The sequence below is a fragment of the Amblyraja radiata genome, chromosome 25 (assembly GCF_010909765.2).
Source record: "Amblyraja radiata isolate CabotCenter1 chromosome 25, sAmbRad1.1.pri, whole genome shotgun sequence".
NCBI lineage: Eukaryota > Metazoa > Chordata > Chondrichthyes > Rajiformes > Rajidae > Amblyraja > Amblyraja radiata.
In genome coordinates, this window is record NC_045980.1 from 17105042 (window position 1) to 17125568 (window position 20527).

The window sequence follows — 20527 nt, forward strand, 5'->3', positions numbered from 1 at the left end:
GCACATTATGCTTCGTACATAGGAAGCTTTCAGAGGGGAGTTCAGAATTGCAATTGATTAATTAATTGATTGAAAAATATAGCATGGAAACAGACCCTTTGACTCACCATGTTCACGCAGACCAACAACCACTCGTTCATACTAGCTCTATGTTTCGCAACCACTCCCCCCTACACACCAGGGGAAATTTCCAGAGGCCAATTAACCTACAAACCTGCACGCCTTTGTGATGTGGTTGGAAACCGGAGCACCTGGAGAAAACCCACGTGGTCACAGGGAGGACACGCAATCTCCACATAGACAACACCTGCGGTCAGGATTGAACTGTGGTCGCTGGCATTGTGAGGCAGCAGCTTTACCAGCTGTGCCATTGTGCCATCCATTATTTTGTTTCTTGCCTCAACTGAATGCAGAGCAGGTTTATAGAACCGAATGTCCCACTCCTTACCCTACATGCTGAGGGATTGGGGATGTATTTTCTTGAATAAGAAGTCGCTTTGGCACAAGTTTCTCATTTATTAGCTATTGAATTGGCTGCACTACTTTTTCCAATGGATACAAGTGATCCATTGTAAGAAAGATTTCTTAATACAAATAGATGACGAGCTCTAAATAATTTTTAGAACAAATAGATGCAATTTTGATTGGATATGTTTCACTATTTGTTGTGGAAGCAGCTCTGTTTCTCTTCTACCTAAATCCACAGGAAACATTGAACTTGTGCAGAAAATAGTCAAGTTTACAGATCACCGAGGTGTTGAGTTTGACCGCTGGTGTGCAGCGAGTTAGTTGATGGTAGCACTGCAATGGCCGAGGCCAACTTTTAGAGTTGGCCACATTTTTCCTCTAGTGAGATTATTTTTACCTTTCGCATCCTTGCACCCGCTCCCCCCCCCCCCCCCCCCCCCCCACCCCCACTTGCGGCCTACCAACTGGATTGGCACGGCCCTTCCTGCCGGAGACCGACCTGAGCTTCAGCAACGGTGCAGCACTGGATTCATCGCGGAGTGGGCGATGCCTTACCTGGATCGCTGTTTGAAGCTCCGGAATGGTTGGCCTACTGCTTCAACATCGTGGAGCTGTGGTTTGCGGAGCTCCCAGCCGCGGGCGGCGCTGACTTCAACATCGTAGAGTCCTGAGATCCCTTTGCCGAGGGCCACCAGTGTGAATCTCCGTCCAGCGCGGCCTGTGGACTTCGGGAGCCGCAGTCTCCAGTAAGAAGTGGCCGATTCGGAAGTCCAAGCCACTGAGGGTGTTCTTCCGACGTCGGAGTTCCATCATCCCGGCGAGAGGGCCTGAACATCAGGCCACCGTTGCAGCGACTGCGGGGGGCTCATGAGGCCCTGACCACGGAAGAACATCAAAGAGGAGGATGACTGAACTTCGGTGCCTACCCTCTCAGTGGGAGACTTTGATTCCGCTGTGTGGAGATGTTTATGTTAAAGACTATCATGTTCTGTGTTTTTTATTCATATGGCTGTATAGTAACCCCATATTTCACTGTACCAATTGGTGCATGTGACAATAAATGTCTCTTGAATCTCTTGAATCTTAAATGTGCCTGAAATTCAGCAGCAAGGTGTGTTAGACTTTTATTCTCTGAGAAACACATAATTTTGGCAAATTGGACAGTAATGATTATTATCATACCTCAACGTGCATGCACATGAGCAGCTGAATCTGTGTAGTGAAGATGAGAGAGCAGCACTAAGATCGCATTAGGGGTCCACATACGTGACAACGTTTTACATGAAGATAGACGGGCTACTGGGTATAACGCTAGCAATATTTAATGTACAGGGTATAAAAGTTTTTAACTTTTTTGTTTTGTATTTTATTCTGAATAATTTTTTTGAATAAAAATACAGCACTGAAATCCAAGTAGTGACATTATTATTACAAATGGAGTTGCCATTAATGTACGGACTCGGTGATCAATCTGAATGTGCAGGTTATTGCTGCCCGCTGGCAACTTTGTAAAATCTGAAGCCCAGTTTTGTGTCAGTGGGGTAAACCTTTGTCAATTGTTGCCTGCACAGAATCTCTGACAGTTGCATCTCTGCACTGTAAGCAATGGAACTGAATGTCAGAAGCAGAGAAGCAGACAATGCTATCAGATTATATGTTTACCTAGCGTGATGCTTTTACTGCTCAACATCAGGGCAATAAAAAGATGTAATTAAATGAAACAGAAAATGAACTGATTGACCCTGGTGGACTCTGGTGCCCTAATTAATCTTCCTTCATGTTCCTGATGAATCATGTACGATTAGCAAGCACTCATTGCACACCGCTCCACCCCCACCTTTATAAGGCGTTAATAATGTTCTTGTCAACTGGATAATCGTAATCTCTAGTCAATCACCTGTAGTCCCTTTGCTGTCTCTATCCCTCCCCATCTCCACAATTTAAAGCACCATCTGCCTGCAGCTTATCCAACTTTTGTCTCCCTCCCCATTCTGTTGAAGCACCCTCAACCTGAAAAGTTATCTCTGTTTCTCTCCCCACAAATACGGCCTCACCTGTAGTGCTTCCAGCATTTTCTGTTTAAAAAAAAAATGTAATCTTTGTTTTCTTATTTTTCCAACTCTAATAAAAGGCCGTTAAAACGTCATCTGTTTTGTTCTCACTCTAACTGCAGATCCTGCCCGACCTGCTGAGTAATTCTAGTATTTTCAGTTAAAATATTCAGCATCTGCGGTTGTTTTTTGCTTTCCAGTGAATAGCTGTGCTAGTTTTAGTCTTAGAAATGCACCAGTAAATGCTGATGATTTACTTTTGAGCTAAACATGCTACAATGCCCTATATTCAAAAGCAAAGCGCTTACACACTGTGTTAGTAGGTTCTGTTTGGGAGTTTGAGTTCTTTGCATTTTCCCTTCCCCTCGCCCCAAACACCAATAAAGAAAGATCGGTGTCTGCCCAGACTCTGGAGAATGATTCTGACCCGAAACTTCACCTATCCATGATCCCTAGTGATGCTGCCTAACTCCAGCACTTTGTGTCTTTTTCTTGTAAACCAGCATCTGCACTTCCTTGTTTCTACATTTTGTCTGCCCAAGTTCTGTGGCATCCTGTGACTGCTGAAAGGGCTGGTCTTCTGCATGGAACATGCAGTGTGGTAGGAAAAATAAATTAATATTTTGAAAGAGTATTTTGTTTTCAGAAAATCCTTCCTGTTTTCAAAATACACAGAGAGCACGTGATGACCCTGATCATAGTCATCCCTGGCTGACGTTCCTCTAGGACTGCGTGTCAAACTGCCCATTTGCACTAGAATACCTACAGCTCCAAACGTTGCTGAGCGCCAAGCAAAATATCTCCAACATTTAACATTTTATATATTGCTACATAATATTTTCTAGGAATGGTTGTCCATATTAGGCCTTCTGCAAGTTATGAAACATCCACACAACAACAGAACTTTTAAAGTGTTATCACATTCGATTCGGCTGCATATTATTATATTGGCGCACAGTGAGTATGTCCTCCAGAAGGATGAATTTTAGCAAAAAATTGATTCCCGTTACTAGAATCATGCAAGGTATTAAAACACAGTTGCACATTTAGCATTGAAGTGAAATACACTTGTTGCCTGCTTTATGTGCAGGATGCTAACCTGGGAATGTGAGTACTATAAGGGGGCAATAGAGCATAGTGTATGGAGAATTGCATTACTGACACTGGTGTAGGGATTTTGACAGTAATCCTGTCCTCCACCAGTGCTCCCGTGGAGCGTTAATGTGGGCCAGTGCTGCTCCTTTCCATTGACGGATCCACCATCTAGCTCATGTTGGATGTGTTGAACGTTTTGTAGCGATCCCTTTTAATACCAATTCTACAAGTATTTTCATTACTGGGAATTCCTTGTGATTGCCACGATGTGCCAATGTGCTCTGGGTGCTGTGATGGCAGTGATGTGTTGCGTATCCAGGCAATGTGCCAAAGAGTGATTTGGTTGAGGCACACTGTGTTGCTAAGGTATTAAAGTATTTTCATATGTGACATACAATGTGGTCATGTTTTACTTAACGTTAATAAGAGCACTTAATTCCCACCGTAAAAACTCAAAGATATTGAGATTTTGTGACACCAGTACAATTATTTGCAAAACATGCTGAAATATCCGCAGAAACTAAAATGAATATTTGAGAGAGTATGAAATGTTGATGTGTTGCCCAGGTGTCAATGCCAAAATGTAGTAACTGACTCCTGGTCAAATGTACAGCTAGTGTGTGTTTGAGGTGAGCAGCTGAAACAACTGTTCAATGCATTCAGATGCTGCCTTTCCAAGGTGAATGGAAGATGATGACGGCCATTGTTCCCACCATGCCAAAACAAAGTTGATAACAGACGAATCTAGTGCCTTTCCGCCCACAAAATACACTTTTAGACTTTAGTGACAGAGCGTGGGGACAGGCCCTTCGGCCCACTGAGTCCATGCCAACCAGTGATCACCCTGAACGCTAGCACTATCCAACACACTAGGGACCATTTTACAACTTACCAAAGCCAATTAACCTACAAACCTGTACATCTTTGTGGAAGGAAACCAGAGTACACCCACACGGTCACAGGGAGAACATACAAAGTGGTACCAGACAACATCCGTGGTCAGGATCGAACTCGGGTCTCTCGCGCTGCAAGGCAGCAGTCTACTGCTGCATCACTGGGCTTGTTCAGACTTTATACTGATGTTGATTACCATCAAAGGCCACATGTAAATGACCATTATTTTCTTATTACCTCCAAGTCAGGCTTCATGAAGAAGCTCTTGAGCTGCCACAGGTTTTCCAGGCTTGGTTTAATGAAAGCACCTCAAGTTTAAAAGTGCTAATCCAACTGCATAAGGAAATGCTGGCTTTAAATTGATGGAATAGGTGTCGTGTGTTTAATGGTGTGAATGTAGAATGTGATGGTGATTTCAGCAAAGCTGTATAGGGTTGTCGGCAATGCAGCGTTCACTTTGTGCAATCTGAGATCCCCAGATTGCACAAAGGTTTGTTCAAATGTATGTCTTTTGTCATCATATAGTACTCACATTTTGTTGCAAGTAGTCGTGGCGGATAATGTTGGCAGATTTTTCTCTGTGCGGATTTTACCCTCTTGATCTTCCCTTCCGAGAGAATTCATTGAATTTTGTTGGGACAGTTGACCAGACAGATATGTGTCTTTTTATAACACTGGAGAGATTTTGACGAACAAGATTAGTATTCAGTTTTTTTACACCAATACACTGTCCTTAACAAAAATCCACCCTTTACTGAAACCTTATAAATAGCAGCTATAAATTAGATAACTTTAAGACCGAAAGTCAAAAACTTTTTTCATGACAGACAAATATTCATCGTTTTACCACCAATTTGGACACCAAAAATGTGACATTAAAAACAGTGCCACATTTAGTCATGAATATTTAATTCATAAATAAACTTCATAGGGCCCCTCATATATATACACGTCTTGATAAAGATCTAGGCTTAATATCTTCATCAATACCAGGAGAAAAACACAGGAAATTAAAGATAATACAATACAGTAAAGATCGTGTAACGGTCGTTGTGCTTTGTGTCCATTGTCACAACGACCGTTATCGGGGTCAGTACCTCCGTACGTTGAATCACGGAGACTCCAAACCTCTAATGCTTTTCAAACACCCAACGAGGTATCCTATGGTAGTAGCAATTTTTGGGTGAGATTTATTTTTTCTTATTTTCCAATTTAATATATCAAAAACATTGTGGTGTAAAAAACGCAATGACCGTTTACGATATATTTTCGACTTTTTTAAATCAATAAAAAAAATGTTTTGACATAAATTGGTCATCAGAACTAAGAAACTGAGCCAATCTTCAATTTGGCGACACACTGTCTCTTGTTTACCTTTCGTACGGACCAAGTCGCTAACTTCATTCCTTCGTGTCAACTTCGGGAACGACCGTTATGGAGATATTTCACTTACCAAAAAAACAGCCCAAATCAAAAGTTCTTACGAATCATTGGTCATCGATGTCACTCAGATCCATAAGGTAATGTACCGTTTAGAACACATTGGTGAAAATGCTTGGTTTTCGCTGGGACGTCAAAACAAACGTTTTTTTAGTGTCCACCGCAACGTACGTTTGTGTGTATGATGTGTAACGCGCATTGTGGTGTCCACTCAGGTGGATGCAGTATTCTACTACATGACCAGGTGAATGAAGTGGAAATGGTGTTAGCAATTTTATTGTTCCATGTGGTATTCATAAACATAGAAAGGAATAAGAAACTTACTGTGCCAACCAGGTCACTGTTGGACACCACGCAGCAACCGTTACACAAAATGTATTTGTGTATTCTGATGCCATTTTCGGAAACTTGTCGTCAATATGCTATATTTTCTTATATTTGTTGTTGATACTATGTTAGTCATGAACCCAATAAAGTGCTTGTCAACTTTTTTGAAGGATTTTGAAATTTGACCCCATATATCTCATTTTTGTGTGCAGTATTATAAAAAGACACATGTAGTCACTTCAATTCCTATACACCAATATTGAGTTTTGGAAACATTGAGTTGTAAAGACAAGGTAACTTCATTTTAAGTGCTTTGACCATTGATTCCCACCACCTGATGCTGCCACTGACTGCTTGTTGAAAACAATGGCCTTGTTCATAACTTTCCCAGTGATTGGCAGTTGTAAGTCAACCTGTTAGATATCCTAGGTACACAAAAATGCTGGAGAAACTCAGCGGGTGCAGCAGCATCTATGGAGCGAAGGAAATAGGATATCCTGATCAGTGGTGCAAATCTGAGAGGTGTCAGCAGCCTGTTTGCCGTGTGGAACTATAGAGGAGATGGTGGTGCCAACCGTGTCCTTGCTCCTAATTACTTACTGGCAGGTCAAAGCACTCCGGCGATTGAATAACTGATTAACATCTATTACTTAGACGTGCTTATGAAAAAATAGATTTGTTTATTATGATGTACATCAGGGTGCAGTGAAATTCCTTGTTCACATGAAGCTCACAGAGTAAACAGTGCACCATATACTAATGCCAAATACTACTAGTGAGCACCAGGATCAAGAATAGATTCTTCCTGGTAATCCTCAGGCTCTTAACTATGACGCATCAATAACCTTACCTTAGCAACAATGATCTTCTATGAACTGTCTTTGATTGCACTACGGGTGTAGGTTGTGTACGATGACGGCTACCTTGTTTTATGCCTAATAATTTATTGAATTTTGAAATTATTATACACTAGAGTTGTTTGACTAATTGCCAGTGTTTCATAAAAAATTTATTTGTGTCATCAAAATTACATTAATCTCTTGCCAATATCTATCTGCTGAATGAATTGTGATGGATGTTCCCATTGTGGACTGAAATGAGCTGCAAAGCGATCCAATTGTTGCAATCATAGCTATGATCATAGGATAGGATCAGATGCAAACACAAAGGGACCTGTGTACACCTACACAAACACACGCACAATCATTTATTGGGTTGTATGCAATTTGCAGCTGAGAGTTGGTCTTGGCATCATGTTCGGCCCAGCCATTGTGGGCTGAAGGGCCAATTCCTGTGTTGTACTGTTCTGTGTGTTAATATAAAAGGTGGTAACATTATGACTGAGACCTTGCCTTTCCAAGAAAGGACAAAATGCTGGAGTAACAACAGGACAGGCAGCATCCCAGGAAATATGGATAGGTGACGATTTGGGTTGGGACCCTTCATCAGTCTGAAGGTACTGCCTGACCTGCTGAGTTACTCCACTACTTTGTGCCTTTTTTTGTAAACCAGCATCTGCAATTCCTTGTTTCAATTTCCAGGAAAGGACCCATTTCTGTGCTATATGACTTGGCACTGACCTTCCAGGACAGAGTAGCCCCGTTTGATTGGAAACCTAACCACAACCCTAAATTATAAACAGGAAGATTTATGTACGATTACTCAACCAAGATCCCCAAATCTTGTAATACCTTTCCAAACCATGCCCTGTTCCTCAACTAAGTACAGCAATCCCCCCCCCCCCCATATTTCGGGACACAAAATACAGGAGCAACTCAGGGGTCAGTCTCCTAAAGCTCCGCCTACTTTGTAGACGTTTTTCTAAAAGGGTCCCGACCCGAAACGTTACCTACCATGTTCTCCAGAACTGCTGCCTAACCCGCTGAATTACTTCAGCTCTTTGTGTCCTTTTGTGTAAACCAGCATCTGCATTTCCTTCTAAATTCCCCCCATATCTAGATGTTCTGGTACACAGTCAATATTCCTCATCTCTCATTTGATGGATGGTGTAGAGCGAGAGAATCTGACATCATTTAAAGAGCATCTCGACACGTTTGCAAATCACCTCGGCATGGAAGGCCATGGGAGATAGGCTTAACTACAATGGGTGCCCTTTGGTTAGTGTGGATGTGGTGGGCCGAATGGCCTGTTACAAAAGATGAAATAGAAAATTTCAGCGTTTAAATGGAAAAACACCAAGTGGTATTTGGGTTTGTGGGCTAGGTGGATGTGCTGCAATAATTCTTATTCAGAAAAATATTGAGAAAGAGGAATTTGCCGGGGAAATTAAGAAAGACTTCCTTTATAGATTGTTGATCACTTCTAGTCATTCTTAATTTAGACCCGGCTTCATTGCAGTCATTGACCGATATTTCACAAAATGTTAAAGGAAAAAGGAACTAGCTACTTCTCAGAAGCATCACCGTGCCTTGTTTCCAATGCAAGCTGTTACGCAAGCAAATCAGCCATTTTTTTTACATTACTTGAACAATGAGATTGATGGAGCCTTTAGTTTATTTTAAGGAGTTGAGGGAAGAATGCTGGTTGGAAAAGCAGGGATGTTTGTGTGTTGTTGATGCGAATATTGTGTTAACCACGACTCTGGTAGTAGCACTGATGCGCTGTTCAGAAGCCATTAGCATTGGGGGACAAGTTTGTTTTGTGCCGAGTAGTGGGTGCCTGGAACGCGCTGCCAGGGGTGGTGATGGAAGCAGATACAATAGTGACATTTAAGAAGCTTCTGGGTGAGTACATGGATAAGCAGGGAATTGAGGGTGTGGATTATGTGCATGCAGAGGAAATTAGTTTAGCTTGGCATCATGTTCGGCATGGGCATTGTGGGCTGATGGGCCTGTTCCTGTGCTATATATTGAATAATGCCGATCATTTTTCTTTCCCTCTTCTATACATCATTTTCCTCCTGAACTTGTTGGGAGAAATTTTAACAGAACAGCCCTTTTGGTTTTTCCATAAATTACATTCTGAATTCTCGGGTTGTGCCGTCAGCTGCACCCTGGAAGCTATGACCTAGCTCAGTCTTGCACGTAGACAGAGTAATTGAACATGATTCCAAAACAAATCCCATAATCTTGTCATAAAATAGAAGCTCTAACCATCCAGCAGCCAGATTAATTATAAACCGAAAGATTTGTATACTATTGCTAAACACCATATAGTATAGATCCCCAAACCTTGATATAAGGAATAATCTTGATATAACACTGCCCAGGCCATCACCGGCTCTGACCCCCCCACCATCGAAGGGATCTATCATAGTCGCTGCCACAAAAAGGTAGCCAACATCATCAAAGACCCACGCCATCCTGGCCACACACCAATCCCACCATTGCCATCAGGAAGAAGGTACAGGAGCCTGAGAACTGTAACGTCCAGGTTCAGGAACAGCTTCTTCCCTACAGCCATCAGGCTATTAAACACCACAACCTCATAAGCTCTGAACTACAATAGATTATTATTATTATTATTGCACTGTTATTGGGGGTTTTTTCTGAGTTTTTGTTATTTATTATGATTACATATTCTGTTGTGCTGCAGCAAGTAAGAATTTCATTGTTCTATCTGGGACACATGATAATAAAACACTCTTGACTTTTGAACTTTGACATCTTCAGTGTTTGTTAAGTAATTATTCTGAGTTTTCTATCATGAAGTAAAAAGTAGAACTGCATAGCAATTCCAGCCTCTGAGGACAAAAATATACAATATTTTAAGTCCATGATCTTCCATCAGTTGACCCGCTATTATGAATGGGAAGGAACTGCAGATGCTGGTTTATACCGAAGATAGACACAATGTGCTGGAGCAACTCAGTGGGTCAGGCAGCATCTCTGGAGAAAAGGAACAGGTGACGTTTTGGGTCGGAACCCTTCTTCAGTCGATCTCTGCTATTCTGAGCATTTTCTACAACAATGTCTCAATAGAATCTGAAGAAGGGTCCTGACCCGAAAATTCAGATGCTGGAACCTTGAGCAAAGCACAAAACATCCCCTCCACAGACGCTGCCTGACCCACTGAGTTCCCTCAGCACTTTGAGTTTTGCTCAAGATTCCAGCATGTACAGTTTCTCGTTGCAATAGAATTTATTGCTGCAATTAAATCAATTATTTTATGCTGAATTAATTTCTGTACACTGTGCTTTCAAAGATAGAATTTAGTCAAAAACTTTAATTCCCAATTTTAGTTGAGCATTTTAATAACAAATCTTTAAAAGAAGTCGAGGGTATGGTTCTGTTAATGGCAGTGTTCATCTGTCAAATTAGTTTAAAGTTCACAAGATGACATTTGGGACCACATTTACACTGCGGTGGTTAAATGGATTAGATGCTTGATCCAGTGGAATTAGTTAGTTGCGTAACTGAGCTAGCAGAGGTGCGTTGGGCAAAATGGTCTCTCTGCTGTGCCATTCTATCATGCATTTAGATTGTTGCAGATACACGTTGTGGAATACTATAACTTTTCAGTTACGCACCTATTGGCCTTGAGCTGGATGGTGGAGGTCATGGTCTGGAGATGGGTTGTAACAGTGCTGTTTATCTTCCATCCTTCCTGGGCAGCCCCTGGGGATGGAGATGGACTTATATCCACGGTGGGACATGCAGTCTCTGCCACAGGTGTGCGGGCCGCGGGGAGATGGCGAGCTCCTTGCATCGGATACACGAGCTGGTGTGCCCTCAACAAACGGTCTTGGTTCTCAGTTCTCAGTGCCATCCTCAGTGCTCCTCCTCCGCTTTGATCGTGTCCACAGATTCCCATGCGTCAGAATGTTGGCCTTTAGCCAAGGAGACTTTCTTGAATCACATCCCCCATTGTAATTTCTAGGCATGAAGGAATTTGGGCCAGGTTAAGGAGTCTGATGGTTGGCATATGAGTGATGGGAAAGCTGGCTGAGTGTAGTTGAGGCTGAGCGTATGGTGCTGGGAGAGGAACTCCCTGTGTCGCTTCTGTCATCCTGCCAATGCTTTGAGGTGCAAGCGGTAGGTATCTGTGTCTCGGGTGTGGAGAGCAGCACTGAAATAGACCCTGAGTTACGCACTGCATTGGGGGTCTTGATCATCAGACTGTGTCGTGAACTGAAGATGATTGTCATAGGTTCATAACTTATGAGCAGAATTAGGCCATTCGGCCCATCAAGTCTACTCTGCCATTCAATCATGGCTGATCTATCTTTGCCTCTCAACCCCATTCTCCTGTCTTCTCTCCATAACTCTTAACAGCTCATCATGAACGTCTGCTTTCCTTATCCCAGGAGAAACCTGTCAATGGAAGCGGTCTGTGTTTTGCAGGGTGCCTCCTCGGCTGTATGATATAGCGGGGGTTAGTTAGGAGCAAACCTGGTTGTTTTCCAGATATCAATCGGCCTCAGTGCTCTGGTGGTGAAGGCATGAGGGTTTACAGTGGCCATTTGGTTTCCACTTGGGGCAGCTACTGTTTCATTCAGGGGTAAATATTTTGCGACTTGCTAGAATTGAAAATATACAAGAGAAAGGTTGCTTCTTTTATTAAAACACAAAATTCTGGTTTAATTAGTGAGCCAGGCAGCATCTCTGGACAACATGGATATATTACATTTTGGGTCAGGACACTTCTTCACAGTTTGAAGATGGGTTCCGACCCAAAATGCTGTCGGTCCATTCCCTCCACAGATGCTGCCTGACTTGCTGAGTTACTCCAGCACTTTGTGTTTTACTCAAGATTCCAGCATCTGCAGTTCCTTGGGTCTCCTATTGTTTTATTACTTCACTTTTAAGCAATTGTTTGATCTCGTGAATAATTTATACCTAATCTCCATTAATAAATATGTTTTTTGTTATTTATAAATTTATAAGCTGCTCCCTGTAAAGATGCAGCGGATAATGAATGCAGGGTATTTCTTGCATGGATCTACACTACTGTTTGGAATTCTGATGCTAAAGCAAAATGTGCATGATGTTGTAACATGGGTGATATGCCACCTTCATTCAGTGTGTCAGTCCCAAAATTCAGTCACACCTGTTCAGATTTTAACCTTTTGCAGAACTATGTGCATTTTCTAAATCACTTTGCACCGTGTGCCAAAAGGTGCAGGCGCTTTGAGAGCCCTGACCTGGTGCACACTGGGCCCAGTCATAAACTCTGCAATTAAAGATCTGAAGGGATCTCGGAAAAAGCTGTTTCCCCAACTCTCCATTCTTTAAAATTGTATTCTGTGTATGATCAACAGCTTGAAAGGTGACTTTGTTTTTGTCGGGTATCATGTAGAGATTCTGCAGAGTTGCTTGGTTAGATTTTATAAACTAGTCTTTAAGTGGCAAGTGAGTTGCTTGATGGAGAGATGGAGAGAATTGACACCTACCTGTTAACCGCTAACCATCTGGATGATTTGTGTATCACAGAAGGCCTAAAACGGTTTCCATGGTGATGATGTGTTTAATGATGCATTGGGCTTTCTGGGTGCCTGTGTGGCCGCATTTAACTACATTACTGACAGGCAGGCTTGCTAACTTCCAAAGACAGCAGCTTTATGGCAGCAATATTTGTAGCGGCAAAGGGTTGTAGTTTTTTTTTTACCGCCCTCGCACAGCTGGGTACTTAAATACACCCTCGGGTCTGCCAAGCAGAAATCAGGACATATGCATCAGCAAGTAATGACTTTTGAACATTTGAACATGCCATTCTCTTCATGTGCTGTTACTAATATGTGGTAGCCATTTAATAGGAATTCTAGGGCATTGTAATTGTGTGATGACTTTCCACACGCCTAGTGTGCAGTTGAGTCCTGGCCAACATTGTCTCAAGATGTATTTTGAGACCTGACCTCCGAGCCAGTAATAGATTAGTAAGAGCATGACCTGCTCCGTCAGTGCAGTCAGTCCCCATTTACTGTTCAAAAGGGAACTGCAGATGGTGGAATATCGAAGGTACACACAATTGCTGGGGCAATTCCCCAGCAATTGTGTGTACCCCCCATTTACTGTTTCTCTCCTTGGTTCCCTTGTTTCAAGGTCTTCACATATCTCTGCTTTGCCAGATGCACATTGATAGGAATCCCATCATTAATCAGGGAGAAGCTTCCAGCTGCTTGTTGCACCCCTCGTTTGTACAAAAACCGAACCAAACTCGACATAAATGTTTAGTGATGTGTTTTTTATCGGGTGAATTCCCATGCCTGCAGCAATATTTTCTCTCGGGTGGATCTCATTCCTTGCCACATTGAAGTAAACATTATAGCTATTGCGGAGAGAGAGAGGGGGCAGACAGAAATCAGGACAACTTCAGTGGCTCAAAGATGGATCAAGGTATAATACTGGAATTAGATCGCAATAACGAGATTACATCTTGTAATAAACATGTATTTATATATTTCTGTTTGTATGCTTGTTTTGCAGTGTTCCAAACCGAAGCACAGTACTCCGTGTTCTGCAATTACAGAGATAAGGACATGCACGCAGCTCGAGATGCCAGATAACATAAACACATTTGTACTGAAGGTGAGTGCCAGTAGCTATCTAGTGACTGCATGAAATGATGGACATTGTTAACGGAGCCTTAACACGGTGGCATTCTATTGAATTTCCCTGCTTCGACCGTTTTGAATTCTTAATTTTCCTTATCACTGGAACTGAGATGATTGGTATCATAAAGAACTCAAAATAAGGGTTAACAAATGGACCCTTTAATGATAAGCAGTCCCTGATAATATCAGTTGAATTCTGAAACTATTTTGTGGGAGACATCGGTTTATGATTGTCCCTTGACTTGCGTCATAGCCTATTGTCACCAAACCACAAATATTTTGGTTGCAACACCACACCTCAGCATTCTGAAATCCTTTATGATATTTTTATGACAAGAGCTTTCATTCAAGTGCATTTTGGTGCCACTTAAGTCTAACTCCAATGTTCATTCCTGCAGTTACAGCACATTCTGCGGTCACTAACGAGGGATTTTCTTCAAGGAAGGTTTGGTTCAGAATGGCAGGCTTGGCCGTCATGATGTGTCAGATTTACCAGCCACTCTCTGTCCTATTGATGAGGGGCGAGATCTCCAGTTGCAAGGCTGCAGAGCTGGCACAGCCTAATGCTAATCCCAAAATGCAGCCTGACAAAGGAAAGAGTGTTGCCTGAAGGATTTGCAACACATTAAACATATTCTTTGGATATTTCGGTTTTATATATCAGTCTTTGGCCTGTGAGAGTTGTCACCTTACAGATTAAATAACATTGGAACTTTCTCCAGAGATGCTGCCTGACCCGGTGAATTACTCCAGCATTTTGTGTCTATAGTATAAACCATCATCTGCAGTTCCTTCCTGCACATTGGAGGGAACATGTGGCTGTATAAATTGTGAGAATAACTGGGTTGAATAACCCTGTTTTATTGGCTACAGTTATGAGAAAACAGTGGAAATTCAAAATGAATGATAAGAAATACAGATAAAAGGAATAAACAAGACCTTTTTTTACTAGGAGGTTTGATACGATCCTGGCATAAATGTTGTATGCTCCAGGCATTTTACACCCTGATATCTTCTGTGCTGTAAAGCCAAAAACTGCATTCTACATCATGGCATGATGCATCAAATATTTAGCCATTTGTCCAACAGGAGATTGTGATAAAAGTCACAGGCTGTGAACCACTTGTATATGAAGTATGTTTCAGATAAAATACCTTGTGTTCAGTTGAGTGAATCTGATAATTTGATCAATGTGTGAAGAGCCAAAAATTGTCCTGCATGAGACTCTACATAATCCGTCCAATGGAGGATCCCCAACCTGATTATTATCCTGATAAAATTATTGGGGTGCAACTAATAAGGTGCTGTTCATTGAAGCTCTGGCAAGCTTGCATCCTGATTTCTGGAAGACTGTAAAAGGGTGGCTGTAGAAACCCACTGACTCCCATAGTTATCTAGACTATATTTCTTTCCACCCTGCTTCCTGTAAAGACTCTATCCCTTACTGCCAATTCCTCCATCTACGCCGCATCTGCATCCAAGATGAGGTGTTCCATACCAGGTCATTGGAGATGTCCTCAAACTTTAGGGTATGGGGGTTCCCCTCTTCCATTATAGATGAGGCCCTCACTTGGGTCTCCTTGACATTCCGCAGCTCCATTCTTGCTCCCCCTCCCCCCCCCCAGTTGTAACAGGGATAGAGTCCCTCTTGTCCTCACCTTCCACCCCATCAGCCATCACATACAGCACATAATCCTCCGACATTTTCGCCACCTCCAACGGGATCCCACCACTAGCCACATCTTCCCATCTCCACCCCTTTCCACAGAGACTAATCCCTCCGCAACTCCCTGGTCAACTCGGCCCTTCCACTGCAACCGCAGGATATACTGTCCCTATATCTCCCCTTTCGACTCCGTCCGAGGATGCCGACAGTCTTTTCAGGTGAGGCAGCTTCACTTGAACCTCCTCCAGCCTCATCTACTGTATCCGCTGTTCCATGTGTGGATTCCTGTATATCGGCGAGACCAAGCGCAGGCTCGGCGATCGTTCAGCTGAACACCTCCGCTCAGTCTGCGTAAACCTATCTGATCTCCTGTTTGCTCAACACTTTAACTACCCCCCCCCCACCCCCACCCAGTTCCTGCACTGACCTTTCTGTCCTCAATTGTCAGAGCGAGGCCCACGCGAATTGGAGGAGCAGCACCTCATATTTTCCTTGGGCAGCTTACACCCCAGCAGGATGAACATTGACTTCTCTAACCAAGTAAACTTTGCTTTCCCTCTCTCTCCATCCCCTCCCCTTTCCCAGTTCTCCAACCAGTCTTACAATCTTTGACTACATTTTATCTCTATTTGCTTATCTCACAACTCACAATGATCTATTTTACATTTCCCTAAATCTTCATTGCCTTATCCTGTTTTCACACCTTATATGTCCTTATCTAAACAATTCATTATCTATGTACCGCTCACTACCCTGACATCAGTCTAAAGAAGGGTCTCAATCCGAAATGTCACACATTCCTTCTCTCCAGAGATGCTGCCTGTCCCGCTGAGTTACTCCAGCATTTTGTATCTATCATAGACTGTGCAAGGGAATGTATTGAAAATTCCATGATTTAAAAGAATGATTGTAACAACAGATATTTCTAACTGTTCATATTATCTAGTACCCACTTATCTTTTATGTCACCATATCTTACAGTCACAAAAAACTTGTGTTAAGTTTCAAATGTCCAATGACATAGTTGTAAGTTAATTGGCTTCGGTAAAAAAAATTGTAAATTGCCCCTAACGTGTAGGATAGTGCAAGTATATGGGGTGATCGCTGGTTGACATGGGCCTAAAGTCCCGTTTCCACGCTGTATCTCAAAGTCTGAAAAAAAGTCTAAATTCAGTCAAATGGGGAAAAGCCAATGTCAGCACATGCAGAGTCTTTAAGTGAAATGCAGACAATTCCTATCCCCACTGTTGCTGCTTCACATGCTAGTTCCTTCAGCAGTTTGGTTTTTTGCTTCAATGTCAGCACATGCCTGTCACACCGCAACTGAAGGCCACCAGGTGGCGCTGGTGTGTCACAGCCGGTCTTGGTGGCGTTCTGGAGCTCTTTCCACATTGAAGGCTGTGCCTCATGAAGCTCCTCGAAATCCACTGTCACGGCAGGTGAAGTGATGTTACTGCCTTCAGCAACGTTGAAAGCCCCAGCAATGAGTCCTGCTTTGTGTAGCACATTGAAAATCGGAGCTAGTCAGCCTCACGAGGTCATTGCTGATCTAAGCGTGACCTCAACACCACTCCATCCCTCTCTTCCCTTACCCCTTGAATCTAAAGCAGGCCGAAATATCATCTACCCATGTTCTGCATGGATGGTGCCTGACCCGCTGAGTTACTTCAGCACTGAGCAGTAGCATGAAGGCGCACAGAACATCACCAACCATTGACTTAGCCATCGAACCACCCACTTCATGCCCCACTGGGTCCCACAGAAGATGCTTCCATCACTGACCCTAAAAAATGTATGCTGCAAATTAGAATGCAATAAAAGTCAAAAGACATTTTATAATTCTCAGTACTCCTGAGCTTCAGGGTTTCCTGACAACTTCAAAGACCTCATCTCCCCAGCCTTGGGCTGGCACTAAAGCCTCAGCTGAAACGCCCGTGAGAGCACATTACATTTCTTTCATTCCAACAGTTACCTAATTAAATTGTCACAATGCTAAATGATCACGCAATGCGGAAAAAATGAGCTAAAAGGAACACCCAGGGCAAAATCGCAAACAAATCGTCTGCTCAATATTCAATCGGCATTTTAAATTGAAAGCTTAAAAAAAACGACACATGATGGATAAGAAATGCTGGAAACACTCGGCAGGTCAGCGAGAGAGAAGATCGGAGCAATTGCTTCAGAGCAACCGCTTTATATAGTAATTGTTGCCTTTGCAACAATAACACAGAGTGCTGGAAGAACTCATCCATGGATAGAGAAGCCAGTTGATTTTACAGGTCGGGGACTCTTCCTTAGTTTCTCTGCAAATCAACACCATTTGAACCCAGTCTCTCAAAAATAATCTGTTCAATTCTACCATAAAAAATATCCAAGCGATAACGGTAAACCCTCGTTATTACTGAACTCTTTATAATGGATTTCTGCAAGAGCGGACGGACCTACCATTCTTCATTGCTAGGCCGGGCTACCAACGCCAACCCACACAGCTTCCCTAGCCGCTGTTGCTCCCACCGCCAACCCTTACCTCCACTCTGGCCCCCTGTGGCCTGGACCAATGACTCCGCCGATCCTCACCTCTGCCCCCAACTCACCTGGATTCCAGGCCCAGTTCCAGACCGAAAGTCTGAATAAGGGTCTTGATCCGAAGCCTCACCTATCTATGTTCTCCAGAGATGCTGCCTGACCTGCTGAGATACTCCAGCACTTTGTAACAGCATCTGTAGTTCTTTGTCTCTTTTACTTATACCATGACACTCTATTACTCGATAATCCCTTACTCAGTTATAGTGGACAATCTGCAATAACGGACACATCCCCCCCCTCCCCCCTCCATGGTCTGTAATGACGAGGGTTTACTATGCCTTATATTTCTGACTGTTGGCATGGGGTGCTTTGGCAGGATCCAGTTGCACACGAGCTCACTGTTGTTAGGTGTTAAGGTCAGTTGAGTGTGCACAGGGTCAGAGGGAGAATTAGTTGGTGATTGAAGCATGGTGCACTCTAACACGCTCAGTAGGTTTTCCAGCACAGTGTTGAGGGAGTTATTTATCAGGCTGGACTCCTGAGTGGAGAAAGGCAGCACAGCCAGCACAGCCGCAGCCTCATAGCGCGAGAGACCCAGGATCGATCCAGACCTCGGGTGCTGTTTGGGTGGAGTTTGCACATTCTTCCTGTGACCGCATGGGTCTCCTCCGGGTGCTCCCGTTTCCTCCCACGTCCCAAAGACGTGCGGGTTTGTAGATTAATTGTCTCTCTGTAAAGTGCCCCCAGTGTGCATTAAGTGGATGTTAAAGTGGGATAACATTGAACAAGTGTGAATGGGATGGTCAGTGTGGACGTTGGGCTGAAGGGCCTGGTTCCATGCTGGACCTCCAAACCTAATCTAAATCTGAACTAAACTAACTCATCATTAGATATCTTGAAGAACGAGCCTTGAGCAGGTGAAGAGGGCTGAATGTTGTCAGGTTATAGTAATACTCCTGTATAGTTTGCAGATTACACAACTTGTTTTCTTTAGAATTTAGAAGAATATAAAGTAGCATTTCCCAGACAGGACATGGGAAGGGGGCGGCACATTGGAGCAGCGGTGAAGTTGCTGCCTTACAGTGTCATGGATCCGGGTTTGATCCTGACTCTGGGTGCTGTCTGTATGGAGTTTATACGCTCTCCTTGTCACCGCGGGGGTTTTCTCCGGCTACTCCGGTCTCCTCCTACACTTCAAAGACGTACGGGTTTGTAGGTTAATTGGCTTCAGTAAAATTGTTAAATTGTCCCTAGTGTTAGTGGGAAGGTGTTAGTGTACGGGGATCACTGTTCGGACTCGATGCGCCGAAGGCCTATTTCCGCACTGTATCTCTAAAAGTCTGAAGACCCTGAGATGAGATGGAATCTGCGGTCTCGATTGAGCAATGACTATTTCTTCCCTCGGTGAATCTTGGTGTTTTTCTCTTCAAATACAGATTCTGCAGGTCCAGGTTAAAAGTTACTTGGAAGTAATCTTTGAGGCTCTCAATGATCAGCAGTTGAATCTGTGGACGACAAATATCAGAGAATGCATAAATCTATGGTAAGTCTCTTATTATTCTTTCATGTTATCACGTCAGTGTTGAAATGTCCCATTCCAAATGACATTCCCTAAGGTGCAGGATAGAAACATAGAAACATAGAAATTAGGTGCAGGAGTAGGCCATTCGGCCCTTCGAGCCTGCACCGCCATTCAATATGATCATGGCTGATCATCCAACTCAGTATCCTGTACCTGCCTTCTCTCCATACCCTCTGATCCCCTTAGCCACAAGGGCCACATCTAACTCCCTCTTAAATATAGCCAATGAACTGGCCTCGACTACCCTCTGTGGCAGAGAGTTCCAGAGATTCACCACTCTCTGTGTGAAAAAAGTTCTTCTCATCTCGGTTTTAAAGGATTTCCCCCTTATCCTTAAGTTGTGACCCCTTGTCCTGGACTTCCCCAACATCGGGAGCAATCTTCCTGCATCTAGCCTGTCCAACCCCTTAAGAATTTTATAAGTTTCTATAAGATCCCCTCTCAATCTCCTAAATTCTAGAGAGTATAAACCAAGTCTATCCAGTCTTTCTTCATAAGACAGTCTTGACATCCCAGGAATCAGTCTGGTGAACCTTCTCTGCACTCCCTCTATGGCAATAATGTCCTTCCTCAGATTATATAGGATTATATACAGAAAACTGCTGGGCCTCTGACGGACTCAAGATTTCTATTTTTCTTCCTTTTGGTAACTCCTTGGGCTAGAGGACATACAGCCTGTGCTCTGAATTATTATAAGCAAGACCCCCCTCCCCCACCACCAAAATCCCCTCCCACCCTGGTGTGCATCCATTTATCCTTTCATCGACCATACCCACTCCCCTAGTCGCCCTACTCTTTTCTCCTGCCCTCCTTTGTACACTCATCTCCCACATCCGGCAGGGTCTCCCATCTCCCTTTTATCAGTCCTGACCCGAAACGGCACCTATCCATTCTCTCCACAGATGCTGCCTGACCCGCTGAGTCTCTTAGCACTTGTGTTTTACTCTATCTGTTTTAACATGTTA

At 43.2% G+C, this 20527-nt stretch overlaps 1 protein-coding gene across 7 annotated transcripts in view; it reads left to right on the forward strand.

The window, feature by feature from the left end:
- The window catches only part of sh2b3 (SH2B adaptor protein 3), a 139092-nt gene that overhangs the window by 89485 nt on the left and 29080 nt on the right, over positions 1–20527 (forward strand). For all 7 annotated transcript variants that reach the window (XM_033043312.1, XM_033043309.1, XM_033043314.1 and 4 more), the window contains exons 3-4: positions 13661–13762; positions 19417–19523. In XM_033043312.1, coding sequence (XP_032899203.1) covers positions 13661–13762; positions 19417–19523 — 209 coding nt within the window. The remainder of the gene's footprint in view (positions 1–13660; positions 13763–19416; positions 19524–20527) is intronic.